Source organism: Pan troglodytes, chromosome 1 (assembly GCF_028858775.2).
Source record: "Pan troglodytes isolate AG18354 chromosome 1, NHGRI_mPanTro3-v2.0_pri, whole genome shotgun sequence".
Classification (NCBI taxonomy): Eukaryota; Metazoa; Chordata; class Mammalia; order Primates; family Hominidae; genus Pan; species Pan troglodytes.
This window is the reverse complement of record NC_072398.2, coordinates 81457038-81484267: the sequence shown is the minus strand read 5'-3', so window position 1 is coordinate 81484267 and position 27230 is coordinate 81457038. Positions and strand designations below refer to the sequence as shown.

At 47.3% G+C, this 27230-nt stretch overlaps 1 protein-coding gene across 8 annotated transcripts in view; it reads left to right on the top strand.

The window, feature by feature from the left end:
* Nucleotides 1–3876: 3876 nt before the first annotated feature.
* The window catches only part of RCSD1 (RCSD domain containing 1), a 76195-nt gene continuing 52841 nt past the window's right edge, over nt 3877–27230 (top strand). For 3 of the 8 annotated variants that reach the window (XM_016931772.4, XM_063811672.1, XM_063811671.1), the window contains exons 1-2: nt 4160–4360; nt 19533–19616. In XM_016931772.4, coding sequence (XP_016787261.3) covers nt 19584–19616 — 33 coding nt within the window. In that variant the 5' untranslated portion in view covers nt 4160–4360; nt 19533–19583. Of the gene's footprint in view, nt 4361–19532; nt 19617–27230 lie in introns of all 8 variants that reach the window. The other 5 variants (XM_016931742.4, XM_009437149.5, XM_009437160.5 and 2 more) reach the window with 5 other exon arrangements.

The window sequence follows — 27230 nt, the reverse complement described above, 5'->3', positions numbered from 1 at the left end:
AAGTCCCCAGCCTATGCTGACTGCCTTCTCCACCACTCCAATATCCTCCCGCTGCAGTCCCACTGCTGCTGTGCTGTCTTTCTCCTCAATTTCCTCATCTGCCTTTGGGAAACTTTCCATTGCAGGTTCTTAAACACATAAAAACACTTCAGACTTTGTGCTTTCATTTCAATGTAATTCAAATTTGTTCCTCAATGACAGTTACGGCAAAATGAATTGGGATTTGTGTGTGTGTGTGTGTGTTTCATTATATTTTGTTTTGCCAAATTCCCAGAATTTAGGAATGAATGGTATTATGTAAAATGTTATATATATTATGTTTATATTATTTTATATATTTATATTGTATATATTTATATATTATATTAATATAACTATATTATATAGATGATATTTCATGTAATACCATATGAGGTAATTTTTACCTATATATGCATTTACCTATACCATACTAGGTAGTATTTGTAGTCGTAAAAGAATATTTGCTTCTTGCTCTTCATTTTTAAAATAGATGATCAGCAGCACAGTGTGTCCACTATAAACAGCTGATTGATTAGACCTCTTTGCAATTCTGCTTGAAAGCTAATTAAGTTACTACTTATTGTGGCCTTTCATGATCTTTTCTCCCACTGGGTCCTTATTTCCATGGGAGACCCATCTCTGAAAGACTCTGTCTTTGACTTAAAGGGAAAGATCCTAATTTGCTTCACTTGTTCATTCATTCACGCACATATTCGCCAAATTATTTTTATTTTACTTTATTTTTTTAGAGACAAGGTCTTGTTCTGTTGCCAAGGCTAGAGTGCTCACTGCAGCCTTGAACTCCTGGGCTCAAACCATCCTCCACCTCCCAAAGCACTGGGATTACAGGTGTGAGCTACCACCTGGCCTCATTCACTAAATATTTATTGAGGGCCTTCTATATGCCTGGCTCCTCCCCATACCTCCCCATACGCCCCTCCCCTGGCTGAGCTGTATCTCTGGTGTTCTTGTTTTTTTATTTTTATTTTTTTATTTTTTTTTTTAGATGGAGTCTCACTCTGTTGCCCAGGCTGGAGTGCAGCTGCACGATCTCGGCTCACTGCAACCTCTGCCTTATGGGTTCAAGCAATTCACTTGCCTGAGCCTCCTAAGTAGCTGGGATTACAGGCACATGCCACCACGCCCGGCTAATTTTTGTATTTTTAGTAGAGACGGGGTTTTGCCATGTTGGCCAGGCTGGTCTCAAACTCCTGACCTCGTGATCCGCCTGCCTCGGCCTCCCAAAGTGCTGGGATTATAGGCGTGAGCTACCGCACCTGGCCTTTTTTTTTTTTTTTTTTTTTTGTAGGAGTCTTGGCTCTGTCACCCAGGCTGGAGTGCAGTGGCAAGAATTTGGCTCACTGCAACCTCTGCCCCCCAGGTTCAAGCAATTCTTCTGCCTCAGCCTCCCGCGTAGCTGAGATTATAGGCGCACGCCACCATGCCCGGCTAATTTTTGTATTTTTTTAGTAGAGATGGGGTTTCACTATGTTGGCCAGGCTGGTCCCTAACTCCTGACCTTGTGATCCACCTGCCTCACCTCCCAAAGTTCTGGGATTACAGGCATGAGCCCAGCCTGGTGTTTTTATTGTTAGTTACCTGATGACCTCTACTTATTGCGTGGCTGGTTCTGGCTATCAGGATATATGAAGGGGAAGGCCCAGGGTAGACTGAAGGAAGTGGTTCCGTGTTAGCCAGCCAGACCTCCAGAAAGAGAGGGGAACCAACTCCTCGGAAAGTCACTTTCCCTTCCCCTTGGGCTGTTGTTTCCTCCCAGCCCCCAGAGCAGCCAGTTACAATCCCAGATAACCCAGCAAACCTGGGTGTTTATCAGCAGAGTTACTGCTATTCTGGCTCCTGGAGATCTTCTGTAGGGACAGAAGAAGATAAGGGGAGTACACACACCACACCTACTCATGGCTGCCTAAACACAGCTCGGGGCTACCTCTTGGTCCCTCCCTCCCCGTTTTCCACCCCCTCCCTCAGGAGAAGTCCCAGTCTGGGGCCCAAATAGCTCTGGAGCAGCATTAAACTCTGCACTGGGGACCCAGGAGCATGGTGGAGGCCAAGCTTGTTTGCTTTGTGGTCATCTGTTCTCAGCCAAGAGAGGCCTAAGCAGGGCGTGGGGAGCAGCTGCAAGTCACCTTGGGTGACTGATGTTATCTAGGCCTAACGGTTTCCTCTGGGTAAGCACTTCCGCCCTCCTGTTTGTGAAGCCAGAAACCTGTGCTGGGGCAGCCCCATTCTGAGCACAAAGGAGGACTAGGTAGAGGGAGAAAGGAAAAGGCCCTGTGGAGCAGAGTTAGAAGACCTGATAGTAGACTATGCAGTCATCACTACGTCCTGCACCTTTAAAAAGAAAGGAAAGAAGCACAAGCAAAAGTGTGCCTTGCAGGTTACCAGTAAATACCCTTCCTTACTGCCGACTCTGCTCTGGAGTCTTCACCTGAGCAGCCATGTGGCTGGACTGGGAGGGGCCTCACTATTAATTCCTGGGAGTGAGGGCTCTTTTCACTGGGTCCCCGAGTGCCTGCCTCTAAATAAAAGAAATATCAGGCTCTTATTCATCTGAAGCTTGTACATGGGGCTAAGCATGATAAAAACAGCCACTTTTTGCAGAGTGCCTACTACATTGTATAGGTGAGGAAAATGAGAATCAGAGCAGTTAAGTGACTTGTCTAAAAAATACAACTAGAAAGTAGCAGAGCTGGAATTCAGCCCTCAATCTGTCTGTTCCTAAAACCAGGGGTCTTCCTCTATGCTTAGCTAAGCTAAAGAACTAGAAGCCACTCTGGCATTAGGGCTGCCAGTGTTTTAGAAAGTTGGGCCTTAGAAAGTTCTACGACAGGAAGGAGGCCATATTTCTAAGACTGGTACCCAAAGCAGCAATCTAAGTGCCTGAAAGTGCAAAGATGGTGCCGGGATAACCAGAATCAGGGTAGTCTTTGTAGCAGGAGCAGACTCTCAGCCTTTTTTCTCTACTGTTTCTCCACAAGTCTCTTCACAGCGCTCACCATCACCTGTCCCATTGCCCACCTCTGATGGGGCTCCCCTCCCCTGGTTGAGCTGGGGTTGGGCGGGTGAGAATGCTGTGGGATAACCCAGAGGCGTCATATATCCAGCCAATACCCTGGCACTCACAGGTCTCTGAAGGCATTTTCCTGTTTCTCTCTGCCGAAGGGTCTGAAGGGGGCCGGGATCCGGGTAGCAGGGAGTGACACTGGTGCAGATTTCAGTCCCCGAATCCCTCCCATGCGGTCTCTGCTGCCCAGCCGGGATGGCCCTAAAGGAAGGTTGCTATGCTGGGCCCTATGGGAATCAGATGTTGAGCATCTTGCCCTTTGCTATATTTAACAGGAATGGAGACGAGGCCCTTTAGCAAGCAGCTTGTGGGAGCCAAAATTCCCACAAAACCGAATGCATCAGTCAAAGCAAGGTTTGAAGAAAAGATTTACCACTTCAGGGAGCTTGGAAAACTTTGCGTGGATTCCTGATTTTCCTCCTCCTCCTCCTTCTACTCGTATACAGAAGATAGATGGATAGATGGATAGATAGTGGTTTCCTGGAAGGTGGAGAGGAAAAGAGGTGAGAAGGGAAAGGTGGTCCCGTCGGCGCCACGCTGAGCTCTGAAGCCTCGGTCAGAAGGGCTCCTCTTTTGGTAGAACACAAACGCCTTCCACCAGGGAGGGTCCTCGAACTCCACCCAAGAACTGCAGGGAAACCAGGTATGACAGTAATGCAATGTTAAAAAGAGGGAGAGGAGGAAGGAAAGCAGGAAGGATGGACACAAAAGAAGGAAATCGAAAAGAGAGGAAACAAAAAGAATTAAAGGACCACTCTAATTCTTGAAGGGACAGGAAAAAGAAAGAAGGCGCATTAAGGGAGGGAGACGTTGAGAAGGACTGAGACCGTGGCAAAGCCCAGGGTCCTGAGAAACTTCGCGAGACAGAGGGGCCCGGCGGCTGCCCATCCCCATGTTTGGGCACATGGAGTCGTGGCTCCCGCTCTTGAGTCCTGCCCTGGGAGGGACAGTATCTGTTTAGATTTGCGTCTAAATTTAAACCCTGATCGTCGGCCTCCCTCCCCGCTCCCCACCCTCCCCTCCCCTTCCTCCCTCCCTCCCTCCTCCTCCTTCCTCGTTCTCTCGCGCAGGGCCCCCGCGGCCGGGGCAGTCCCGCAGCCGAGCGCAGCCGGGCGCGCGCCACCGCCCACTCACCCTGTGCCCGCCGCAGCCCGAAACTGGCCACGGCCGGGAGCGGAGGGGACAGCGGGGATCGTGAGCTCCGGCCCGAGCGAGCGGGTGCGTCTGCCGCGGAGTCGGCACCTGAAGGACATGGAGGTAAAGGACCCCGGAGGGAGACGCGGGGCTGAGCGGTGAGCGGTGTATCGGGCGCCCCTTCCCCGGGCGGCTGCCCCTGCCCTGAGCATGGAGCATGCGGCTCATCGCTGCTGCCAACTAGAAGGGCAAATGCCTGCTGTTCCGACGCCTCCTTGACCAACTCCGAAGGATCGTCCCTGGTCCCACCTAGGACACCCGGGTTGGGAGGCTGGGGTTGGTAAGGAAAGATCTCAGAGGGAGAGAAAAGGGCTTTCCTAGAGGCCCGGGTATTTTGGCTAGGAACTTAAATGCTAAAAAAAAAAAAAAAAAAAAAAAATAGTTAGGTGCAGCCAAGGTTTGTAAATGGGTAAACGTGTCAGCAAAAACTCTGCAAGAAGGCAGAAGCCCTTCAATCTGAAGAGATGGGTATTGAAAGAGAAACAGAACTGGCAACACGAGGCCAGCACGTCTTCGTGGGTCTGTGGGCTTCCCTTTTTGCTTTCGGAGTGGCATTTTAGAGAGTCCAGTTGTCCTCTTGCTTCTGAAGTCCTTCCTGTGTCTGTCGCATCTTCTTCCATAACTTTCTGAAAGCTCCCCTTACTGGTCAGTCGAATGACATTATTTCTGACAAAACTTAAGACTCCCTTGGACACCCTTGCCTCTGAAGCTGTGTGTATGGAGGTATGCTGGCCACATCTGCAGGCTTTGCCAGAGGGAGGCCCCGCACTTCTCTGCCTGCTGAGAGGAGGTCCGGGGACTTTCCTTGTTCTGTTCCAACCTCAGAAGAGGAGTGGTTGGGTGTATTCCCCACATCCCTCTCTTCTGCACATCTTGAGGCTTCCCTGTGTTTCCTCCTTGAAAATGAGACCTGATATGTAGCCCTAAGTCAATCTTAGTAGGACCTGGGGCTTTTGAGAAGATGCAAATGTTATATAGTTTTAAAGGTGATTCCCACTCATATTCAAAAGGAAACCTGTGTTGCTCACTAGACTGTGGTCAGTGCAATCAGGATTCAGTTAACTCCGCTATCTCTTCCCCGCTCCAGGCTCTGTGCCTGGGCCCTGGTGGTCTTTTTATTTTTTTCTTTTGAGACAGGGTCTCATTCTGTTACCCAGGCTGGAGTGCAGTGGCACAATCTCAGCTCACTGCAACCTCTGCCTCCCAGGCTCAAAGGATCCTCCCACCTCAGCCTCCCAAGTGGCTGGGACTACCGGTGTGTACCACCATGCCTGGCTAGTTTTAAAATTTTTTGTAGAGACAAGTTCTCACTATATTACCCATGCTGGTCTTGAACTCTTGGGCTCAAGTGATCCTCTAAGCCTTGGCCTCCCAAAGTGCTGGATTTGCAGGCATGAGCCACACCACTCCTGGCCCTGGTTGTGTTTTCTAAGCTAGACTCTGTGCTTGCCGGCAAAGCTTCATGACTTCTCTAAAGGGGCAATAAGTTTGTCCTTTAGAGAAGTCAGGGAGCTGTATTCAGGCATCCAGCCCAGCCAGTTGTCTTCAAGGAACAGGGAATCACCTTCAAAGAGACTTTATAGACTGCAAGAACCACTGGAGTCTAATATGGACCCTCCACAGAAACATTTGCAAGGCCAGGAAGCTCTGGCAGATTAGGGCTGGTGGTGAGGCACGCACACAGCGAAGCTCAGCAGGTGGTGTGCACACATCCACCCAAAGATCACACAAACACAAAACAACAGGGTTCTCTCTGAGCTGGCCACTGCTTCAGGGCAGAGGAGGGAAATGGCCCAGGCAACACCCAGCTTCTTGGGTTGGGTGAAGTCTCCTTAAGAAATTGTTTTAGAAGTGGCTTCCCTCTTTTGGAAGTGTACAAACTGCCTTAGGCCCCAGGCTGCAGATTCACTATGATGTATGGCCTGTCTAACCTCTTGAAGAAACGGATTGGAGATAAGAGAAGAGCAACTCTTAGACTTCAAGCAGGTTGCTACTGGAGGGCCAAATGCAAGTGTCAACTTTGTTCTAGGATAACAAGGAGGGTCTCCTTCCACAGAGGCAGTTTCTCCCCCCTCAGATGAGGAAGGAATAGCGTATGGCAGAGGCCCTGAAACTATCAGCTGAGCAACTTCCTGTGTGGCTTGGAGGGTGGAGGGGATTGCAGTAAAAGAGAAGGCCCTCCCTTATTGAGATGTGTAGTAACTTATGCAGGATTCCACCAAGATACCAAAATCACTCCCGTGCTAGGGTTTGGGAGGGACGCAGGGAGGGAATCGCTCAGCCGGCCAGAAGCCTGACAAATCACCCTGCGTCTATTGCAGGGCATCAATTTGCTGGTTGGACAGTGGCTGCTTTTGAAGTTTCTTTGTCCAAATGCCTGGAAAACAAAAAACAACAAAAACGAAACAAACAAACAAAAAAACAACATGCAACTGCTAGTGAAGAAAGTAAAGAGGAAATCTAGGAGCCAGGGAAGTGACCATTCTTAGCCAGGAAGTAAACTTTTCATGGTGAAGCATGATATGCAGGAGTTGGATTTGGGGGTTTCTGAAAATCTCAGAGTAAAACCCTCTTTTGAGAGGTGAAACTCAGTTTTGGGACATGAAAGGGCTACTGTATCTGGAAAGAAATTAAGTTATATTACTTCTCAGTACTAGGAATCCAAACCAGACCAACGAGGGTTACTCAATATTCATTCTCTAAAGCTCACGTATTATTGGAAGTCTTTGAGAGATCTTTTTTTAAAGTCACTGTTACCATTATCAACAACATCAATCTTCATCCCTCATAAAGCCCTGTGGAATAAACAAAGTATAGATGCCATCTGATCCCTGCCTTTTAAAAGCTCACAACCCAATAAAGGGACTATATCCTGTCACATATATAATCTTCAAATGCATAAATGCCAGTTGAATACTGCTGCAGATCATGAGTTCTGCAGGAGTTCAGACTAGATTAGGTTCAGAAGAAGCCTTGGAAGAAAGATGTGGGTAAGGTGGAGAAGGTATAAGGAATGGGCACAGGGAGAACATGCCAGCTTTGTCCAGCTGGCTGGGAAGGAAGGTAGGAAAGCAGTAACAGAAAAAAATGAAAGTAATAAGATAAATCCAAGGTCACTGAGTATAGTAGATGCCCAGCTAAGTGGGTGAGTGGGAGCTGAAATCCAAGTCACTTGGAGGAAAAGGTTACTTTTTGTTCATACAAAATCTCCTTGCCTAGCTGAGCCTCAAACGGGTGGCTTTTTCTAATTCATGCAGAGGCCATCTGCAACCCTTGAAGGCCAGAGTTGTATGGCCCTGGATTCTGCTCCATGGACAGTAGGAAACTCTGAGAGGTGTTGAGGCAGCTGGCAGCAGTGATGTAGCCGGGATGATACAGCAAAAATGCCACTTCATGGAGTGAGCAAGGGAACCAGGTGAGAAAGCATCTTTTCGAGTACAGGTATATTCTGACTTCAGGATACAATAAGAATGGAGAAGATGGAAAAGAGTAAAGACCATGCACTGGAAGGGAAGTCAGAAATCACCAAGCTGCCCAGAAGAGTGAAGTTCTCTATGGTGCCAGGGAAAATGGCAGTACCAACTTTTACAGCTCCATACAAAGCCTTTTGCAGGCAGATTGTCTCATTGGTCTTTGAGTCTCCAGAATGAGCACAGTGCCTGGCATATAGTCATATAATTTCTCAATAAAAGTTTGCTTGATAAATGATTAGCATAAATAGGGAACTCCTTCCCCTCTCGGTCTGTAGCTCAAACATCTCCACCTCTGGAAGGCTTCTGTGAAGCCCCCAGACTCTACGGCACTCTCAGAGCACTTTGTTCAAGCCACTAGTAGAACACTAGGCAGAACTGGAACTGTCAGCCTCCCTAACTGTCACCCCGGAAAGCTCCTTGAGGGCAGGGGCCATGTCTTATATATTTAGAGCCTAATGGGCACCAAGAAAGGCTTGTTGCATGAGCAAATATTGAAGAGGGAAGGAAGATCAGGGGTTTTTTTTAACAAGCAGTGTTTAGATATGTTGGTTTTGATTGTTCTAAGCAGAATGTCCACCACTCCCTAAGAAATACAAACCTGTTATGATACAAATGTGATTCTCCTCTAGAAGAGATAATAGGTAATGCTATTGTGGATAGGAACCCAGAGGACAGAGGTGTGTAAAAAAGGAGCTGGAGGCGTAGGATGTCACATTTAAGTTAATATTGTTAGTCACTTAAATATAAATTGTGTGCACTGCCAATAGCCTGAGGGCACTTGAAAAAAAGTATAATTTTCGCTGACTAAATCCTTTGTTTGTTCAACTAAATTGTAGGCACATCATGGCACTGAAAAAAAATCATAAATTTCTAACTTAGGTGGAGACAATAAATGAATCCTTTTCTCTGGGGTAACTGCAAATCATTCCAAGATATTATTTGTCATTCATGGACCTACTCAGTATTTATTGGGCCCTTATTGCATACCAGATCTTGTATTTTAAATGTTACTTAAAAATTATGGAGCTCTCATGTCTTTACATTCTCACAGACTGTCAGTATTACTATGATGAGAGTGTGTGTGTGTGTGCATGCGTGTGTGTGTGTGTGTACATATTGGTGTATATAATGTGTTTGTTTTGTGACCTACTTTTTCATCCATATCTTTTTACTTCAGTAAACATTTTCTACCACATTTTTTAAAATTATGGGACTAGGAGATAGAAGAGAAACATGTAACGAATCCAAATCTTAAAAAGATTATTTTGATATTTCACCGTGAAACACTAGGAGAAACACCCACAGCCTCGCTGTTTTTTGACCCACCCACCCTCTCACTGAGCCATATGTTGGCTGCTGGTTGGAGCTGATGGGCCGTAATTAGGAATTGCACAGCCTCTGAAGCTAGAATTTGGCTCGGTGGACTTGTGGCATGCCCAAATACCCCACATTCCTCTCTGGCTCCGCGTGTTCTGTGGGACCCTCACCCTCACACTGGCCCCCACTCAGCAGACATCTTCCATTTGTTGGACTGCGACGACAGGGGGAATTTGGGGAGTGAGACTCTAAGGGCCCAGCCCAGGCCCTATCACAGGAGGGGGTGAGTGTGCATTCCTGGAAAGGAGTCGGGTTTCAGAGCCTGATCCACAGCGTGGCTCCTCACAGCACTGCGAGCCAGAGCTTGGCGCGCGCGGTTCCGTGGGAAATCTGAACACTGGCGGCTCAGCAGCCCGGTAATCTTATCAGGGCCGCAAGAGAAAGCATTTTGGTTCCAGAGAAATCTGAAGGCAGCTCCGCTTTTCTCCAGTAATAATATTTAAGTCTGTGGAGCCAGCCTGACCAACCCTATTCAACTCATTAGAATCTAAAAATCTCAGAGCTCTGGGTGAAATAAAACAATCTTTAACTGCCCTCTGCCATATGGTAAAGGGATAAACCAACTCACCAAGAGGTATCTTGAGGATTTAGGCACTATTGGACTTTTGGAAAGCCAACAGCTTGCAATTTTTCTCTTACCTGGGGAGTAGTTCAACCCAAGCCTTCAGAAGTAAGACAGAAGGATGGTTCTTGTAGCAGCAAAGTTTCAGTAATGCTTCGGACACAGGATGAACACTGAGTTGCCACTATCAACAGGATTGCCCTAGGAATCTCCTGAAGCTCATCACCAGAGCCAGACCCGAATGAACACTGTCCTGGTTCTTTAGTCTTCTGAGCAGTCAGCCTCCCGTTTTTTTCCTTTGGAGCTTCCTGAATACCCATCTCCTGGGAATTGTGGAAACAGCTGGCTAAGCCCATGAGGCTCACCCTGTAGAGCCATTTATTTGAATGGATCAAATCCTATTCCATGGGAAGGGCCTCCAGCCAGTGCAATTCCAAATCCCAATGAGTCCCTAAGAGAGGTGCAGGGCCCTTACCTCTGTAAGAGACCCCTCTGAGATGCCATTAGAGCCTATCCTTAATGAATAGTATTAGAAGCCTCCAAGCTAGAGCAGTCAGGTGGGGGCATTGAGAAATTCTGGACATTGGAACAGACATTATCTCCAGCCAAAAATTTGAGTCAGCATCATAGATGTCTCCAGCCCTTTGTTTTGAACCTGTTTGTACCATGTCAGGGCCAACCTCCTGGCCTCGAGGTAGCAATCACTACTCTTTCCCAGGCTGAATCTTTTATAATTAATCATTAATGATTCACGGCATGCCATGCACTAGCTTCTTTTTGTTTTTTTTGTTGTTGTTGTTGTTTTGTTTTTGTTTGTTTGTTTTTAGACGGAGTTTTGCTCTTGTTGCCCAGGCTAGAGTGCAATGGCACAATCTCAGCTCACTGCAACCTCCTCCCGGGTTCAGGCAATTCTCCTCCCTCAGCCTCCCAAGTAGCTGGGATTACAGGCATGCACCACCACACTCGGCTAATTTTGTGTTTTTAGTAGAGATGAGGTTTCACCATGTTGGTCAGGCTGGTCTTGAACTCCTGACCTCAGGTAATCCACCCACCTCAGCCTCCCAAAGTGCTGGGATTACAGGCCACCACGCCTGGCCCATGCACTAGGTTTTTAGTTAGATTCAGTAAGCACACACTGAGCCCTTACTCCCTGCTAGGCACTGCGGATCTAAAGGGGTACGTATCTACCAGCTTGCTGACCCTTGAAGAACTTGCAGTCTAAGAGGGGAGACAAACACCTAAACAGATTATTGCAGAGCAGGGATGAGAGCTTACACCCACAGAGGAGGAGCATCAGCCTGGGGCTCAGGGACGGCTTCCTGCTAAAAATAATTTCTGAGTTGAATCTTGAGGGGTGAGTAAGAGTTAACCAAGGGCAGAAAATTGGGAAGAGCATTCCAATCAGAAAGAGTGACAAGAGCAAAGCTACTGGTGCAAGAAACAGCACGGTGTGCATGGGAAATAATAAGTAGTTCATTCCTGGAGGATAAAGCAAGATAAAGATATTTGAGGACTAGATGGGGAGTACAGGAAATGTAAGTTGCAGTTCCTGCCCTAAAAGGAACTCATTCTATTTGGGGAAACAAGATATACCCAAATGACAGGACATAAAAACATGCAAGATAGAATCTTGATAAGTTCTAAGGTATGTGGGCGTTCAAAAGCTCCTCTAATACAAGGTAGAGAAAACTAGCTTCCTGTGCTGGGGATTCCTCCACAAGTGCTGCTCTTCCCCCACCTCCTGGCAGCCCTAGGGTGCAGAACACACAGGAGACCTCAATCTAATGGCAGCACATGCCTGCCTGGGGCCTGCCCCAAAGGCTCCTGCTAGAGAAGTTGATTTGAAATAGGCTCCAGGTCCCGAGGGAATGCCTTTGGTCAAGCTCACCAAAAAGCCACCCCAAGTCCTCCTACCTTCTCTGACAGAAAGAGGGCTCTAGGAATAGACCACACACACACACACACACACACACCCCTTCTGTTCCCACTCACGCTTCCACCTGCAGCCCCGCTCATTCCTTCCACTATGGCCACACTTCCTGTACACCCCCTGAAAAGTCAGCGTTTCTCCTGCTTGCCCAGAGGCAGACAAGGGATGCACCAGGGTGGACTGTAGAGCAGCAGCCAACCACATGCATCAGCCCAAACCCAGTAAGCAGTGCCGCTGGGCCTTGTGGCTGCTATTGCACAATCCAGCACCCACGCCACAGGTCACAGAGAATTTGCATCTCACAATGTGCCGCAGCAGGCTTTGGGCCTCCTCTGAGCCTCCCCGCTAGACCCTCCACCTTCAATAGTTCATTCCCAATGCGTGAGCTAAATGTACGCTTTTCCCACCCTGCTGGGCTGCCCACCACGACCTCCATCTCTGAAGCACATTCCCAGGATTCAGGTTCCTGGCTTGTCATCCTTTACAGATATGTTTTGATGAATAATGGGAAATTCATTTCTGAGCAGCCACACCGATGTCAGTGTGGGAGAGACCTAAAGCTTGTTGTCATGGTAATTACTACCACTTGTTGAATGCCTACTATATATAGATGCTGTTCACAGATTTATTTCTTTTAATCTTCATAAAGTCATATTATGTCAGTCTTCTAGGAAAGGATGCTGAGGCTTTGAGATGCTTAAATGATGTGCCCAGGGTCTAGAAGGTAATTACCAACCTTCTAACATTTGAACCTACCCTATCCGGTGGGATCCTGTCCCTGTTCTTCCTCTTGCTCTGGAGAAACTCTGGCTTCCCCCACAGCACCTGTGTGGGCTCTCGGGGAGACAACATGCCCCTCAGCCTGGCCAGTCTTCCTCCAGCTCAGGCCAGGCTGTGGTGGAGGGCAGCCAGCTCAAGGCTTGGCGCTTGTAAGGCCTGGCACAGGTTTACTCCGAGCCCTCCTCTGCACAGCTAAAAGACTTCTGAAAGGCCCCAGTTGTGTCTCTGGGTGAAACTGGTGCCCACACCTAAAGCAAAACAGGAAGATTTTTCCAAATTCATTTTTAGGGCTTTGGAGTTTTGAGAGCAAGAAAGAACCATAGCAATTTATTCCATCCCCTTCATTTTAAAGATGACGAAATTGAACATAAGCGATTTACCAATGGTCGTACTTAAAGTCAGTTAGTAGCCAAGTCAAGAGTTAAAACCAAGGTCCTGGTCGGGGGCGGTGGCTTATGCCTGTAATCCCAGCTCTTTGGGAGGGCAAGGCGGGTGGATCACGAGGTCAGGAGATTGAGACCATCCTGGCTAACACGATAAAACCCCATCTCTACTAAAAATACAAAAAATTAGCCAGGCATGGTGGCAGGCACCTGTAGTCCCAGCTACTTGGGAGGCTGAGGCAGGAGAATGGCGTGAACCCGGGAAGCGGAGGTTGCAGTGAGCGGAGATCACGCCACTGCTCTCCAGCCTGGGTGACACAGGGAGACTCCGTCTCAAAACAAACAAACAAACAAAAAGCAAAAACAAAAACAAACAAACAAAAAGGTCCTCTGACTCCCAGCACACTAGGACGCCTTTGACCCGCATGTTCAAATGAACTCATATATAATGACTTTATTGATTTTGCATTTTTGTGTATTGTCTTCTTGGCTCTCTGAAGTCCTCCACACAGTGGTGCTCAGCTCTCTAGGTCTTCCCTAGCAAGCACGACTATCTGTGGGGATAGGGTGGGTAGGGAGAAGAACCATTTTCATTCTCATTGTTTTTTTTTTTCTTTGTTTATTTGTTTTGAGGCGGAGTCTTGCTCTGTCTCCCAGGCTGGAGTGCAATGGTGCAATCTCGGCTCACTGCAACCTCCACCTCCCTGGTTCAAACGATTCTCCTGCCTCAGCCTCCCAAGTAGCTGGGATTACAGGCGCCTGCCACTGCGCTCAGCTAATTTTTGTATTTTTTAATAGAGACGGGGTTTCACCATGTTGGCCAGGCTGGTCTTGAACTCCTTACCTCAGGTGATCCACCTGCCTTGGCCTCCCAAAGTGCTGGGATTACAGGCATGAGCCACGATGCCCGGCCCATTCTCATTGTTTTAACAAATGCCAAGAGACTGAGAGCTGAGGCTAGGAGGGCCCAGCTACCCTAGCTGCAGCGCCACGCCTTGTTCTACTAGGCTTACTTTCTCCGATGCCCTCAAGGGGTCTTTCTGGGGGAGCCCCTTGGCCCCTGTTGTCCAGTCATGCCTGAATCCCCTCACAAAGGCCTGAATTTAAGTACTGGAGAGGAGAAGAACAAGGATGATTCCAAATGCTTGTTTTCCTTGGGGAAACAAGTGGGACACTCAAAGAGATGCCTGGCACTCCAGGCTGCTATACAGTGCGGAAGTGCTGCCCAGGTGGAGAATCTGATGCCAGTGGAGTTGGCAAGTGTATGAGTTTGCGAGGGCTGCTGCTGTAACAGATTACCACAAACTGGGTGGCTCAAAACAACAGAAACGTCTCCTTTCATGGTTCTGGAGGCCGGATGTCTAAAAGCAGAGTGTCAGCAGGACCTCATTCCCCACTAAGGCTCGAGGGGCGGCTCCATTCCATGTTTCTTTTGGCTCCTGGTGGTTGCCAGCTTCCTTGACTTGTGGCCACATCACTCCAGTCTGCCTCATCTTTGCCACACCTTCTCCTCTGTGTGTCTCTTATAAGGACCTGTGTCATTGGATCAGGACCTACGTTGATAATCCAGGATGATCTCTTCATCTCAAAATTGGTAACTACCTCTGCTAAGACTGTTTTTGCACATAAGGTAACATTCACAGGTTCCAGGGATTAGGAAGTGAGCATATATTTTTTTTTTCCTCCTCAAGACAGGGTCTTGCTCTGTTGCCCAGGCTGGAGTGCAGTGGCACAATCATGGCTCACTGCAGCCTCAACCCTCCAGGGCTTAAGTGATCCTCTCACCTCATCCTCCTGAGTAGCTGGGACTATAGGCGTGCACCACCACGCCCAGGTAATTTTTGTATTTTTAGTAGAGACGAGGTCTCACTATGTTGCCCAGACTGGTCTTGAACTCTTGGGCTCAAGTGATCCTCCCACCACAGCCTCCTGAAGCACTGGGATTACAGGCATTAAAGACTGTGCCTGTCCAGGAAGTTATCATATCTTTTAGGGGGTCACCATTCACCCCACTATCGCAGGCAACATGCCATCCATATAAAGGTAAAGGACTTGGGGATTGGAGGAGTGAATCCTGGGTTATTGTTAAGCTATATTATAACCACCCCCCGAGCCCCCACTAGTGCCTTGGGTGCAAATTACCAAGGAATATTTATTGACACCTGTTGTGTGACTAATTTCCTGCCTCTTAGGTAGCCCATATATACAGCTGTGTCATCCATACCCCTAGTGCCTGGGTCTCAGCTATAATTCTCTGTTCAGAGAGCTGCAGTTGGGAGGGGAAGTCTGTCTCCAGGCCGCTATGGAGCATTTCCATGAAGCCATGAGGATCACCCCCAACTCATCTGGTCACTTTTCAGGGAGATAACTATGGTGTAAGCAGGCTGGGAAGAGCCACTCGAGATTATCTAGGATCACCACCACCATTGTAAAGGATCATGCCTAGCAAGATTATAAAATCCTATTCTTAAATATCTTATTCTTTCATTAATCCCTTCATTCATTTATTTAGAGACGCACCAAGACGCTACCAAATGCAAATTAATAAGACCAATCCTGGCCGGGTGCAATGGCTCACTCCTGTAATCTCAGCACTTTGGGAGGCCGAGGCAGGTGGATCACAGAAGGTCGGGAGTTTGAGACCACCCTGACCAACATGAAGAAACCCCGTCTCTACTAAAAATACAAAATTAGCCGGGCGTGGTGGTGCATGCCTGTAATCCCAGATACTCAGGAGGCTGAGGCAGGAGAATCGCTTGAACCTGGGAGGCGAAGTTTGCAGTGAGCCGAGATCGCGCCATTGCACTCCAGCCTGGTCAACAAGAGTGAAACTCTGTCTCAAAAAAATAAGAATAAGACACCATCCTTGCCCTCAAGATTCATACAGTCTGAAGGTAAAGAGGGGACATAAATGAAAGAAGTAATTACAAAACAGTGTGATTGGTTCTGAAAAGGCAGTGAGTAAACAGTCCTGTTGCATAAATAACAGGACAGGCTAGTGTTGCTGTAACCATGCCACAATCTTAGTGGCTGAAAACAACAAAGGTTTACTTTTCACCCCTGCTGCAAGTCCATTGAGGGTTGGCTGGGGGCTCTGCTCTGGCTCATTTCTTGTCCTCCCTCTGAGACCTAAGCTGTGGGAGCAGCTACCCCTTTGCTTGTTGTCACGGCAGAAGGAAGGAAAGTTCTGGAAGACTCACGCTGGCCATTAAATGCTCTCTTTTGGAAGGTTCCTAACTATCCACATGGCTCCACTTAACCATAGGGGCAGGAAGTACCATCCTCTCATGGCCTCCAAATGATGAGAGCTAGAAGTACTTCACAAACATTGTTAGTGGCCTGATAGAGTCTTAGAAGCCTTCACAAAGCAGACGATCTTTGAGCTGTGTCTGGAAGTAAGACTGTGTCTTTCAGGCTGACAAGAGGGGGAAAGCCGAGGGAGAAAGCGTTTATCTGCACCACTCAGGGCTCATTCGCTTGAGTCTTACACGGCTTTTGTGGTCGGAGATGTTCTTGCAGATTGAAATGAAAACTGCTTCATAAGCACAAATAATGTTTTCAATGATGTCAGCTGTTCTTCATGCTTTGGGGGTGATTGAGAGAGGCAAGTAGGTTTGAACGAGAAGCTGGGGGTGCAGATATGCAGGAAAATATATCAGAGAAATATAAACATAAGCGTTAAGGGCATCTGTTTAGACTGTTTCTCAAGCCTCTTAGTCCTGGAACGGCCAATTCCATGGAGCATGCCACCAGGAGTTGCAACTTATAGCCTAGGTGGCTCTTGGGAAGTGGACGTCTTTGTGGCTATGTGAGCAGCATGGAATTGTCTAGCCTTTTGATTGGAATGCACTCCCCCTTAGTGAAAGGGAATCTATGTCTTTTTTCTACATGCAGTTATATAACACTTAGAATCACCATTCTTTCCCATAAGCCTTGTACATAAGCCCTACCTTTTGTCCCTAAGGAAGGACTTGGTGAAAGTCAGCCTGTGAGTAACATTGGAATTAGGCAGTAGAATTTGAAGAAATGGTAGCAACAGACAGCCCTCTGCTCCCTTAAGGCTTTCTTTGCCTGATTATTGAATTTGTAGTAGATCAAGGGGGATGCCATGCAGAGAAAGACCATCAATCCTGGGTTTTAGGTTCAGGGTCAGTTACCAGCCTCAGGATCCCGGTCAGTTCCGTGCTCTGTAAAACCGATACCTGCTTTACCTACCTTCCAAGGTTATTTTGAAAAGGAAGTAAGATTATGCATGTAATAAATATCTTATGAAAGTACCTTGAAGCGTTCAATTATTTCACAAATGCATGGTGGTGGTGTTATTAGTATTTATTAAACTGATATTGTGAAAAATTGTAACAACCCTGAGTGTGTCTTCTGTAAGAAAGCACTGGCGCTCTCTGTGCCTAGTGGAAGGTGGCAGAAGGGAAGGCAAAGAGGGTGACATTGGTGCACATGAGCAAAGTGAACCTTTCCAATATAGGACAAAGAGGCTTTTTATAGCATAAAGGAGGTTTTAAGCTGTGCAACAGTAATAGGAAAAATACTTTACACTTCTACCACACTTTATTGTCAAAGTACTTTCCCGTATCTGTTCAGCTAAACTGTAAGCTCTGCAAATCCCCATCATAGGTCCTAACATCCAATGATGAGCATAATGTATGTTCAACACATCCTGTGAGTAGATGCAGGAATGTAGGCTTCATATGCCTCATGGGGAGGCAGTGCAATGGCTTAAGGGCTAAGAGCACAGAGAGCCATATGACTGGGTTTGAGTTTGACTTTGCCATTTACTAGCTTGTGACCTCTCCATGGCTTGGTTTTTCCATTTGTAAAATGGAAATAATGATAACACCTACCTGCTAGGGTTGTTGTGAGGTGTAAATGAGTCGGTGGTTGTGTAAAGTGCTTAGTGCGTCGCACATATTAGGTGTGATGTAATTGTTTATTGATTAAGGAAAGAGGCTTTTATAATCATTTAGAAAAGAACAGCCTCCTGCGCTTTTGGTGCAGCTCTGACTGGGACACGGGATGGACAAGAGGACATCTGAAGTTCTCCTCCAGCCTGAGAGTTTGACAGAGGGGTGGTTACTTCATCCTGCATGCAAAACTGCCGGTAAATCTCTCTGGGCTTCTGTAGGAGGCTGGGTCTTGGGGGCAATGCTGGAACAGTATCCCACATAAATCCATACTAGAACCTGGGAGACTAGGGGAGGCTTGGGCATAGAATAGCAAATCCAAGTGTCAGGCTCATGGGCAGCCAAAACCTGCAAGAAAAAGGGAGTCAGTCTCCTTGGCTCAAGAAATATGTTTTGGCTGGGCACGGTGGCTCACGTCTGTAATTTCAGCACTTTGGGAGGCCGAGGCAGGCCGATCACCTGAGATCAGGAGTTTGAGAGCAGCCTGACCAACATGGAGAAACCCTTTCTCTACTGAAAATACAAAATTAGCTGGGTGTGGTGGCGTGCGCCTATAATCCCGGCTACTCGGGAGGCTGAGACAGGAGAATTGCTTGAACCCGGGAGGCAGAAGTTGCAGTAAGCCAAGATTGCACCATTGCACTCCAGCCTGGGCAACAAGAGTGAAACTCTGTCTCAAAAAATAAATACATACATACATACATACATACATACATACATACATACATACATTTCAAAGAAAGGGAGGGAAGGAGAGCAGATGGCAAGTGTATTTTTTGGGTTCACCCAGGTAGATCAATGAAACGAGGAGGTAGGAAATGGGAAGGAGAGCAGTCTGGAGTAGAGCTCCCCTTCCACCTCCTCCCCCCACATACCTGGGTTGCCTGTACCCTGACAATTCCTTACCTTTCACACCTCTGTGGGGAGGCCCCTGCCTAGGGAGCTGAACAGGGTGGGATTCGGAGACTGCTAAAACAGCTGCGGGGATTGGACAGTAAGAGGCTAAGCATTCAGACCAGAGCCCCTCTCCCTGTCTAAGCTGCCATCAGTCCTGATCTTTCCAACTGAGTGCTTTCCTATGCCAATAAGGGTATTCTGATTTCTCACGTGGTCACATTACTTGTATTACAAAGGATTTTTTGACAAGATGTATTCAGTGCAGGTTGAACTACCTTGCCCAAAGTATTTTGATTAAGGACCCCAGGTCTTTCCTGAAGAAAGTCTCCAGTGGCAGGCCACGGGGCTCTGTCCTTGGCCCTGATTATTAAACATTTTTGTTAATGACTTGGATGAAAAATAGAAAGAATCCAGATGACCCACAGCTGGGATAGTTAATATGCTACGTGACATATTCAAGTTCAAAATGATTTATATAGGATGGGATGCTGGGCCAAAACCAACATAATAAAATTAAACAGGGATGAATGTAAAATCCTCTGCTTAACTTTAGGAAAATTTCATGCACTAGCATAGGACAGACCTGGCTTGGAAATACGCATGCATTTGTTCCACAAATATTTATTGGGCCTACTGTATGACAGATGCTGTCTGGATTCCTGGAGGGAGTAAAATATAAAGACAGTATCTCAATAAGCTGGAGGTTTAGTGGTGGTGCTGCCAAGAGATAAGATGTGTCCCCAGATAAAGCAGGGCACAGGATATGCTAAAGTGTTATATAAGCAACAAGACCATGAGGCTGGGGAATTTCACAGAGAAAGAACATTCTCAACTTATTCAACTGAAGAAGGCTTATTGGGAGAGGGTGACATCAGAGTGGCCACCAAAAACTAGGAAGAATTTTTTTTAAACAGGTGGTAATAATGAAGAGGCAAAGAAGGGGATGGTGGTGAGAAGCTAGTGTGATGAGAAGAAATGAAGGATGCCCACGGGGAACTGTGAGTGCCCTAAGTGACTAGAGTGGAAGACCTCTTAACCCACATGTGTGGGTGTGGGTGCACATGTGTGCGCACAGCAGATGGGGAGAGGGTGGGTAAACACTGTTGGAAGGACTGGATGCAGTGAGGTGGTGCACACATTAGGGAGACAGCACTGATGCTGCCTGCTTCCCTCAGTCTGTCATGAAGGTCCTTGCAGAGTGGGGCTCACGGGATGGAAGGGATGGAAGGAGCACTGGAGGGCCATTAATTAATCTAGAAGCCGAAATACCAGTTGAGAGGCCAAGGCACCGGTGAGAGGTGGCCTTGAGAATGGAAAGGCAATGAAGCTGGGAAACCAACTGCGGGAAGAATCCACAGTGCAGATTTGGTATTTGGTTGGAGACTGTCACAGGGGCAGAGTTAGAGAGAAAGTGATCAGAATGACTGCGTTTTCCATCTAGGAACATGAAGAATTTTACTTGTTGGGGGTGCAGAAGAGGCTGAGTTTTGGTTGAGGCATTGACAGGACACCCTGTTGGAAATTCAGAAGTGGAGTTTGGAGGGCTTTGGGCCAAGGCGCAGCTGGGTGGTCATTCGCGCAGCAGTGGTTCACCGCAGGCCTGGGTGGTGAGCAGCGGCTATAAGGAGAGAAGCAGGCCAAAGACAGCTCGGGACAGCCCTCACATTTGAGGAATGCCAGGAAGACTAAGGACAGTGAAAGAGGGCTTGGGAGTTATAGCCAACCATAAGCTAACACTTTTCAAAAAAAAAAAAGAAGTAGAAAGACTCAATTTTGTGTGAGACTTAGAGTTTTTTTTTCTTTTTCTTTTTCTTTTTATATTACTTTAAGTTCCGGGATACATGCGTGCAGGTTTGTAACATAGGTATACATGTGCCATGGTGGTTTGCTGCATCTGTCAACCCATCATCTAGGTTTTAAGCCCCACATGCATTAGCTATTGTCCTGATGCTCGAGTTTCTAATCCTGCCTAGGCGTCATCCCCAGGACTCTCCTTTGTGTGACCCCCTCCTTTCCAGAGCTCTTTCTCAAGCTCAGGGAGTGGATGCCTCAAGAGAAATAGGATCCTCGGAACTTCCGGGGCATCGCCCAAAACCTGGGGTAGTGTTAGCCAGGTAGAGAAGCAGGTAGAGGCCACTGCGGTGGCTCATGCCTGTAATCCCAGCACTTTGGGAGGACAAGGAGGGTGGATCACCTGAGGCCAGGAGTTCGAGACCAGCCTGACCAACATGGTGAAACCCCATCTCTACTAAAAATACAAAAGTTAGCCTGGCATGGTGGTGCAAGCCTGTAATCCCAGCTACTTGGGAGGCTGTGGCAGGAGAATCACTTGAACCTGGGAGGCAGAGGTTGCAGTGAGCCGAGATCATACCATTGCATTCCAGCCTGGGCAAAAAGAGTGAAACTCCATCTCAAAAAAAAAGAAAGAGAAGGGGGTAGAGGCAACAGAATTACTTGTCCATTAGGCACATGTCTTTAAGTGCTTTTAGTGTTAATCAGGCTGCAGGTTCCACAGCAAGCAATTTATAACCCATAGCCATGCATTGGGAAGGCCTGCATGAGGCATGTTCTTATTTTTAAAACAAGGGGCCAAGCACGGTGGCTAACACCTGTAATCTCAGCACTTTGAAGGCTGAGGCAGGGTGGACTACTTGAGCCCAGGAGTTCAAGATCAGCCCGGGCAACATAGTGAGACCCCATCGCTACAAAAAAAAAAAAAAAAAAATAGCAGTGCATGGTGGTCTACCTGTAGTCCCAGTTATTCAGGAGGCTAAGGCAGGAGAATTGCTTGAGCCGAGAAGTTCAAGACCAGCCTGGGCAACATAGTGAGACCTCATCTCTAAAATAACTAACTAAATTAATTAATTAAATAAAATAAAAGCAGTGCATGGTGGTGCACCTGTAGTCCCAGCTATTCAGGAGGCTGAGGCAGGAGGATTGCTTGAGCCTGGGAGATGGAGGCTGCAGTGAGCTGTGATCATACCACTGCACTCCTGCCTGGGTGACAGAGTAAGACCCTATATCAAAAATAAAATAAAACAAAACAACGATAAGACCACAACCAATAAAAATTCTTTCTAGAAAACCCTAGGACTGTTCAGGACATTTTCTCTAGTTTCTAGTCACTTTGTTTTAAAATATTAATTTGCTAAAATTAAGCTAATCTTAAATATTTTAAGATTTGAAATTCATCATCTTAACACAACTATTTTCTTTTTCTTTTTTTTGTTCCTTGAAATCCTCAATTATATCCCTTTTATTATTTTTTAAAGTTGGAATAAAAAGACCATCCTGCATAATATATACTTCGAATTTTCCACATCTTTATTAGTTTTAGCCAAATGCATAATTCTTACATAATTGTAATCAGTGTATATACAACTCTGTACTCTATCTTTTCTCTTAACATTATTTCCAGGTCAGTATTCTTATTCCTCATAGTCATATTTTCATTGTAAATGTCTTCACGACACTCTGTTATACAAATATATCATAATTATTTAATCATTTTTCTATTTTGGAACACGGCATTTGCTTTTACTTTCTCCTTATTACAAATAACATAGCTATAAACAGTACATGTATCCTTTTTCTTCTTTTGAATTATTTCTCTGGAAGCAATTCCCAGGAGTGGAATTATTAGGTCAAAGGATATGAGTGTCTCTTGACAAGCATTGCCAAATCAGCCCTGGCCTTCCTTCCTTTTGCAAAGACTCACTGTATGTACCTGGTGTGTACAATTGCAGGCTCAGCGAGATGTGCCAGGTAGGAGACGTGAGGTGAGAGCCCTCCACTAAGCCGGTTTAGCAAAGAGCCCTTTCCTCCCAGTGCCTTCCAGCAAGTCCTGTGGTTCCCCCTCCACCAGCAGGGAGTGGACAGGAGGGGAGCACAGGAAAGGGGTGTGGACCCCCTGGAAATGAAGCAATCATATGGTAGTTCCCGCTGGAGCAGCTGCAGATAGGGGGAAGTTACATACCAGTGATGGGGTGCGGGCAACAGTGAGCCCGGGGACACCAGGACACCAAGAATCTCACCCACCAGTCAGGGATGGAGGCAGAACACCAGAGGGTTTGGGCTGAACTCTAGAGAATGATGGGCTGGTCCTCTAGGAAATCCCTTGAAGTCCTGAGCAAGAGTGGCCTGAGTTTGGGAGGAGAAGCAATCAGTCACTCGCTTGCTTAATAAATATTTAATAAGTGCCCACTGTGTCAGATTCTGTGCTGGGAATTCTGGACACAAAAGGTAATAAAACTTGGATCCTGCCCTCAGGGAGCTTGCAGTCTGGTAAGACAGTCAGAATGATAACAAGTGATTGAAACAGTTTGGTTAAGTATTCTAAGAGATCTGTGCTCAGAACACAGATCTGAGTATGACCTAGGTATCTTGCCCAGAGTGGGGAGGGGCTGGGGGAAAGAAAGACTTCTTAAAGGCAGTGAAACCTGAGCTCAATCCAGGAGGACAGAGAGGGAATGGATAGTTGAAGGGTGAGGAGGAGGGTGTTCTAGCTGGAGGAAGTAGCGTGAAAGAGGAAAGTGTGCAGGATCCAACCAGATTGAGTTGGTAAGCCAGGCAAGACCTCAAGAACCTCTTCAGGGCTTGATCCGGGAGGTGCCGGGATTTCTACACAGAAGGCGCTTGGGGCTACAGTCTAATTGCAAGGGGAGAGTCCAAGGGGCTAGCCTTGACACTGTTATTTGTATAACAAGCATACTTTTCACCTAAAACGGAATATGTATTTGGTGTGGCTGATGATATTATGGGGTGTTACAGCTCTCAAAAACCACAGCTTGGCCTCACCACTTGTTTTATTCCCAGAGTGATGGGGGGGCAGAAAGTTACATAACCAGACTTGAATTTCAGGAAGTTGGCTCTGGCCGTGGTTCAAGGAATGGATTGGAGAGAGCATGGTATGAGGCCTTTAGGAGGCTGGTCATTCATATGGACTAAAGACCAGGAAAGCTGGGCTTCAGAAGGGACTGTGAGGGCAGAGAAAGAGAAAAGGAGTTTGAGAGGAGGATCCTTCCTCACAGGGACAAGAATTTTCTATCTAAGGCCTAGCTGACGACTAAGGGAGAGGACAGCATTGTTCCAAGGGACGTGTGTGTTAATGGGGATGCCTGGGTGTAGGCATAACATTAAAGGACAGACAGACCAGGGCCTGGGTGTCTTGTGTCCATAATAATAAACAGCTCACCTGTGCCTCTGGGGCAGCTGTAAAGATGCACTGTGTGTGTCCATGTGTGTGCCAGAGGGGAACCAAGCAAGTGTTAACACGTTGCAGGAGGAAGCTAGGCAGAGTGGCCAACAGGAGTTCAAGGCTCTGGACCAAATCCCATCACTAAATTGCTGTGGGATCTTGAATCAGTGGCACAAGATTTGGGGGCCTCACCGGAATGATCATCTCATCCCTGCCTGGCTTATTGGGAGGATTAAATGAGATAATGAATTCAGAGTTAAGGATTTGGAAAGAATATAAAAGACTCCACAGATGCAAGGTGTTGTCTCCACTGTGTTTTGGAAAACACGGGGAAATGTCTGCAAACAGCTTGGTCCCTCAAAGAGAAGCAGGTGCTCTGGAGCCTGGATGTGTGTGTGTTGGGGTGGGGGCAGGGTCAAGCTGTGAGGCGTTCACCTCCCCTCTGGCCTCTGCTTCCTCCTCTTCTTGTGGCTTCCCTTTGAAGCTCTGAGCAGCTGTTACAGATGAGAGGCCAGGCTGGGCCAGGCCTAGACCACTCACTCAGAAGCAGAGGCTGTGTTTGAAGCCACCACCCAGGGGGTAGGCAGGATTTCCTGACTCTCGAGTGTTTGGGTCCAGCTCTGGCCTGGTACCCCAGAGGCCTACCAGGAGGCCTGTGCTCTCTAACCAGAAGGACCGCCGCCCATCCCTTCAGCCAAGATCTCTGTTCCAGCCACAGCCAAAGCCAAAGTCCAGGAGCTGTAGGGACTGCCCTCTGTCTGGTTAAGCATTTTGAGTTTTAGAAACAAAAGCACCAATTAAGCACAAAGCAGGGAGTGGAGCCAATGGCTCTGCTTGTGTGAGGTTAGCAATGGAGTAGGGAGAGGGGTGAGCGGAGTGTGCATGGTACGATGGGGTAAGGAGGGGATAAGGAGGGGGGCAGCCCCAGAAGCAGCTTCCCTGAGGCCAAGTTCAATGCCTTTATTAGTTCGGTAGCGCTGCTGTAACAAAGTGCCATGGACTGGATGGCTTAGACAGCAAAACTTTATTTCCTTGCAATTCGAGAGGCTAGAAATGTGAGACGGAGGTGTCAGCAGTGCTGGCTCCCTCTGATGCCTCTCTCCATCTTCTCCCTGTGTCTTCACGTGGTCTTCTCTCTGTGCGTGTCTGTGTCCTCATCTCTTCTCATAAGGACACCAGCCAGGTGGGACCAAGGGCCATCGTAATGACCTTATTTTAACTTAATTTCCTCTGTGAAGACCCTACCTCCAAATACAGTCTCATTCTGTGGTACTAGGGGTTAGGGCTTCAACATGGGAATTTCAGGAGACAGTTCAGCCCAGAACAATGCCGCCAGCCTGGAGCCTCACTTCCAGCTGTGGGTGAGAATGGAAAAGTCACAGCAGAAGTCACCACTCCTAACCACAGAATGCCACAGGCTCTGAACACCCGATCTGTACTGGAGTTCTGGGTCCCACCTTTCCCTTCATGCCTGGCTCCTTCTGTCATGCCTGCCCTGGGCCACATCCTAGAAAGAGCGTCCCAGGCACCAGGGCACACTGCATTCTGCGCTGGCACTGTTGCTATGCAACTCTCCTCGCATGCCGACCTGGGCCCAGCTTCCCTTATGTCACCTCCTTCTGGGTCGATAAACTCATGTCACGCCTTTCTAACACAGAGTGCAATGCTGTGGACTGTGACCAGGTGTCTTCCTGCCCTTCTATCTTCTTGGCCTGTTGCTCCTGCTGGTCCCTCTACCTGCAACACCTCCCTGCCTCTTCCCTGCCATCCTGCAAGTAATTTTGTTCCTGTTGAGCTCTTACCCTCCCAGGATTATTCCATTTGGGGTGCTAGGTCTTCCCAGCCAAGACAGAGAAGAGGGTGTAGATACAGGGAAAGCATGGCAGGGAACAGGGTGGGATGAGCCTCTGATAGGCCTTCTCCCCGCTGTTCTTGAGGGGGGCTGCGTTCCTCCCTGACCTCCACTCTTATCTGGGGGTTGGGTCCAGGTGTTTCTTCTCACCCAAACAGTCAACAGTGCCTTTTCCCACAGAAGGGCAGAAGCCCTATTTCCAGGCCTGAGATGGGAGGAGGTTCCCCCAGCCCAGGCTCCTGCCTCTGTTCATCTTTTTTTTTTTTTTTTTTTTTTTTTGAGATGGAGTCTTGCTCTGTCACCCAGGCTGGAGTGCAGTGGCACGATCTCAGCTCACTGCAATCTCTGCCACCCGGGTTCAAGCGATTCTCCTGCCTCAGCCTCCTGAGTAGCTGGGATTACAGGCGTGCACCACCATGCCCGGCTAATTTTTGTATTTTTAGTAGAGACAGGGTTTCACCATGTTGGCCAGGGTGGTCTCAAACTCCTGGCCTCAGGTGATCTGCCGGCCTCAGCCTCCCAAAGTGCTGGGATTACAGGCGTGAGCCACCACGCCTGGCCTCTGTTCACTTTTCATTCCTCCTGGAGCCATGATTCCCCTCTTAGCATCTAGCCTGGAGAGGATTTAAGTTTAAAAGGAACTGGGCCCTTTAAAGATGAAACCTCACCGGGCCCAGATACTTGAGTGTATTTTCAGCCAGAGGCCTAGGTAAAGATACAAGCAGTTGTCAGGCTGGAAACAGGCCTGCTGCTCCCTCGAGACAGACCAACAGTTGCTGCCCCAGCAGAGGACACACATTTTCTAAATATTATTTTCTAATTACGAGAAAGTCAAACAACTTTAAAGCTAATGAACAGTACCTTTTTTGCCCGTCGAATGCACCTCCAGTCTTTGTGAATTTATATTGATTTGCTGTTATGTGACTCATCACAGGGCACAAAGCATGGGGGATTTTTTTTTAGCCTTTTTCTTGTTTCATACACATCTCCATGTGTGAGAAATGTTGGGTATTCGTCATTTGTAATGGGAGCATAGTGTTTTATTATGCTCCAGAATTTACTTTGTGATCCATAATTTACTTCAACTAGTCTTCAAAATTCAGCATTTAGATGGCTTCTAATTTTTCACTTTTATGTCATGCCACTGCTACAGGCAATTTTGAATAAACTGCATTCTTCTTTATTTTCTTAGTGTATATTCTAAAAATAGAACAAAGACTTCTCGAGCTTTGGTTACACAGTTGCAGATTATTGTCTCAAAACAGAGTAGAATTAATCAAAGTGTAATGCTAACAGCAGTTTTTAAGGGAACAATTTTCGCCATAATCCTGGCGGCCTTTTATCATTATTACATATTTCTGCCCATCTCACAGCTGTGCAACGATACCTTAGAGTTACTTTGCATTTTATTAACGACTGTCAATGTCATGTGTCTTCCTAAACTATAACTTTGGGTTGGTATTTTCTCCCATGCTTTGGAAGTTTATCTCCTTTAGTTGCTTTCTGGTGTTTATTTTACACAGATTTCGCATGTATAAACATGTTGTGTAATTTTCCTTAGCA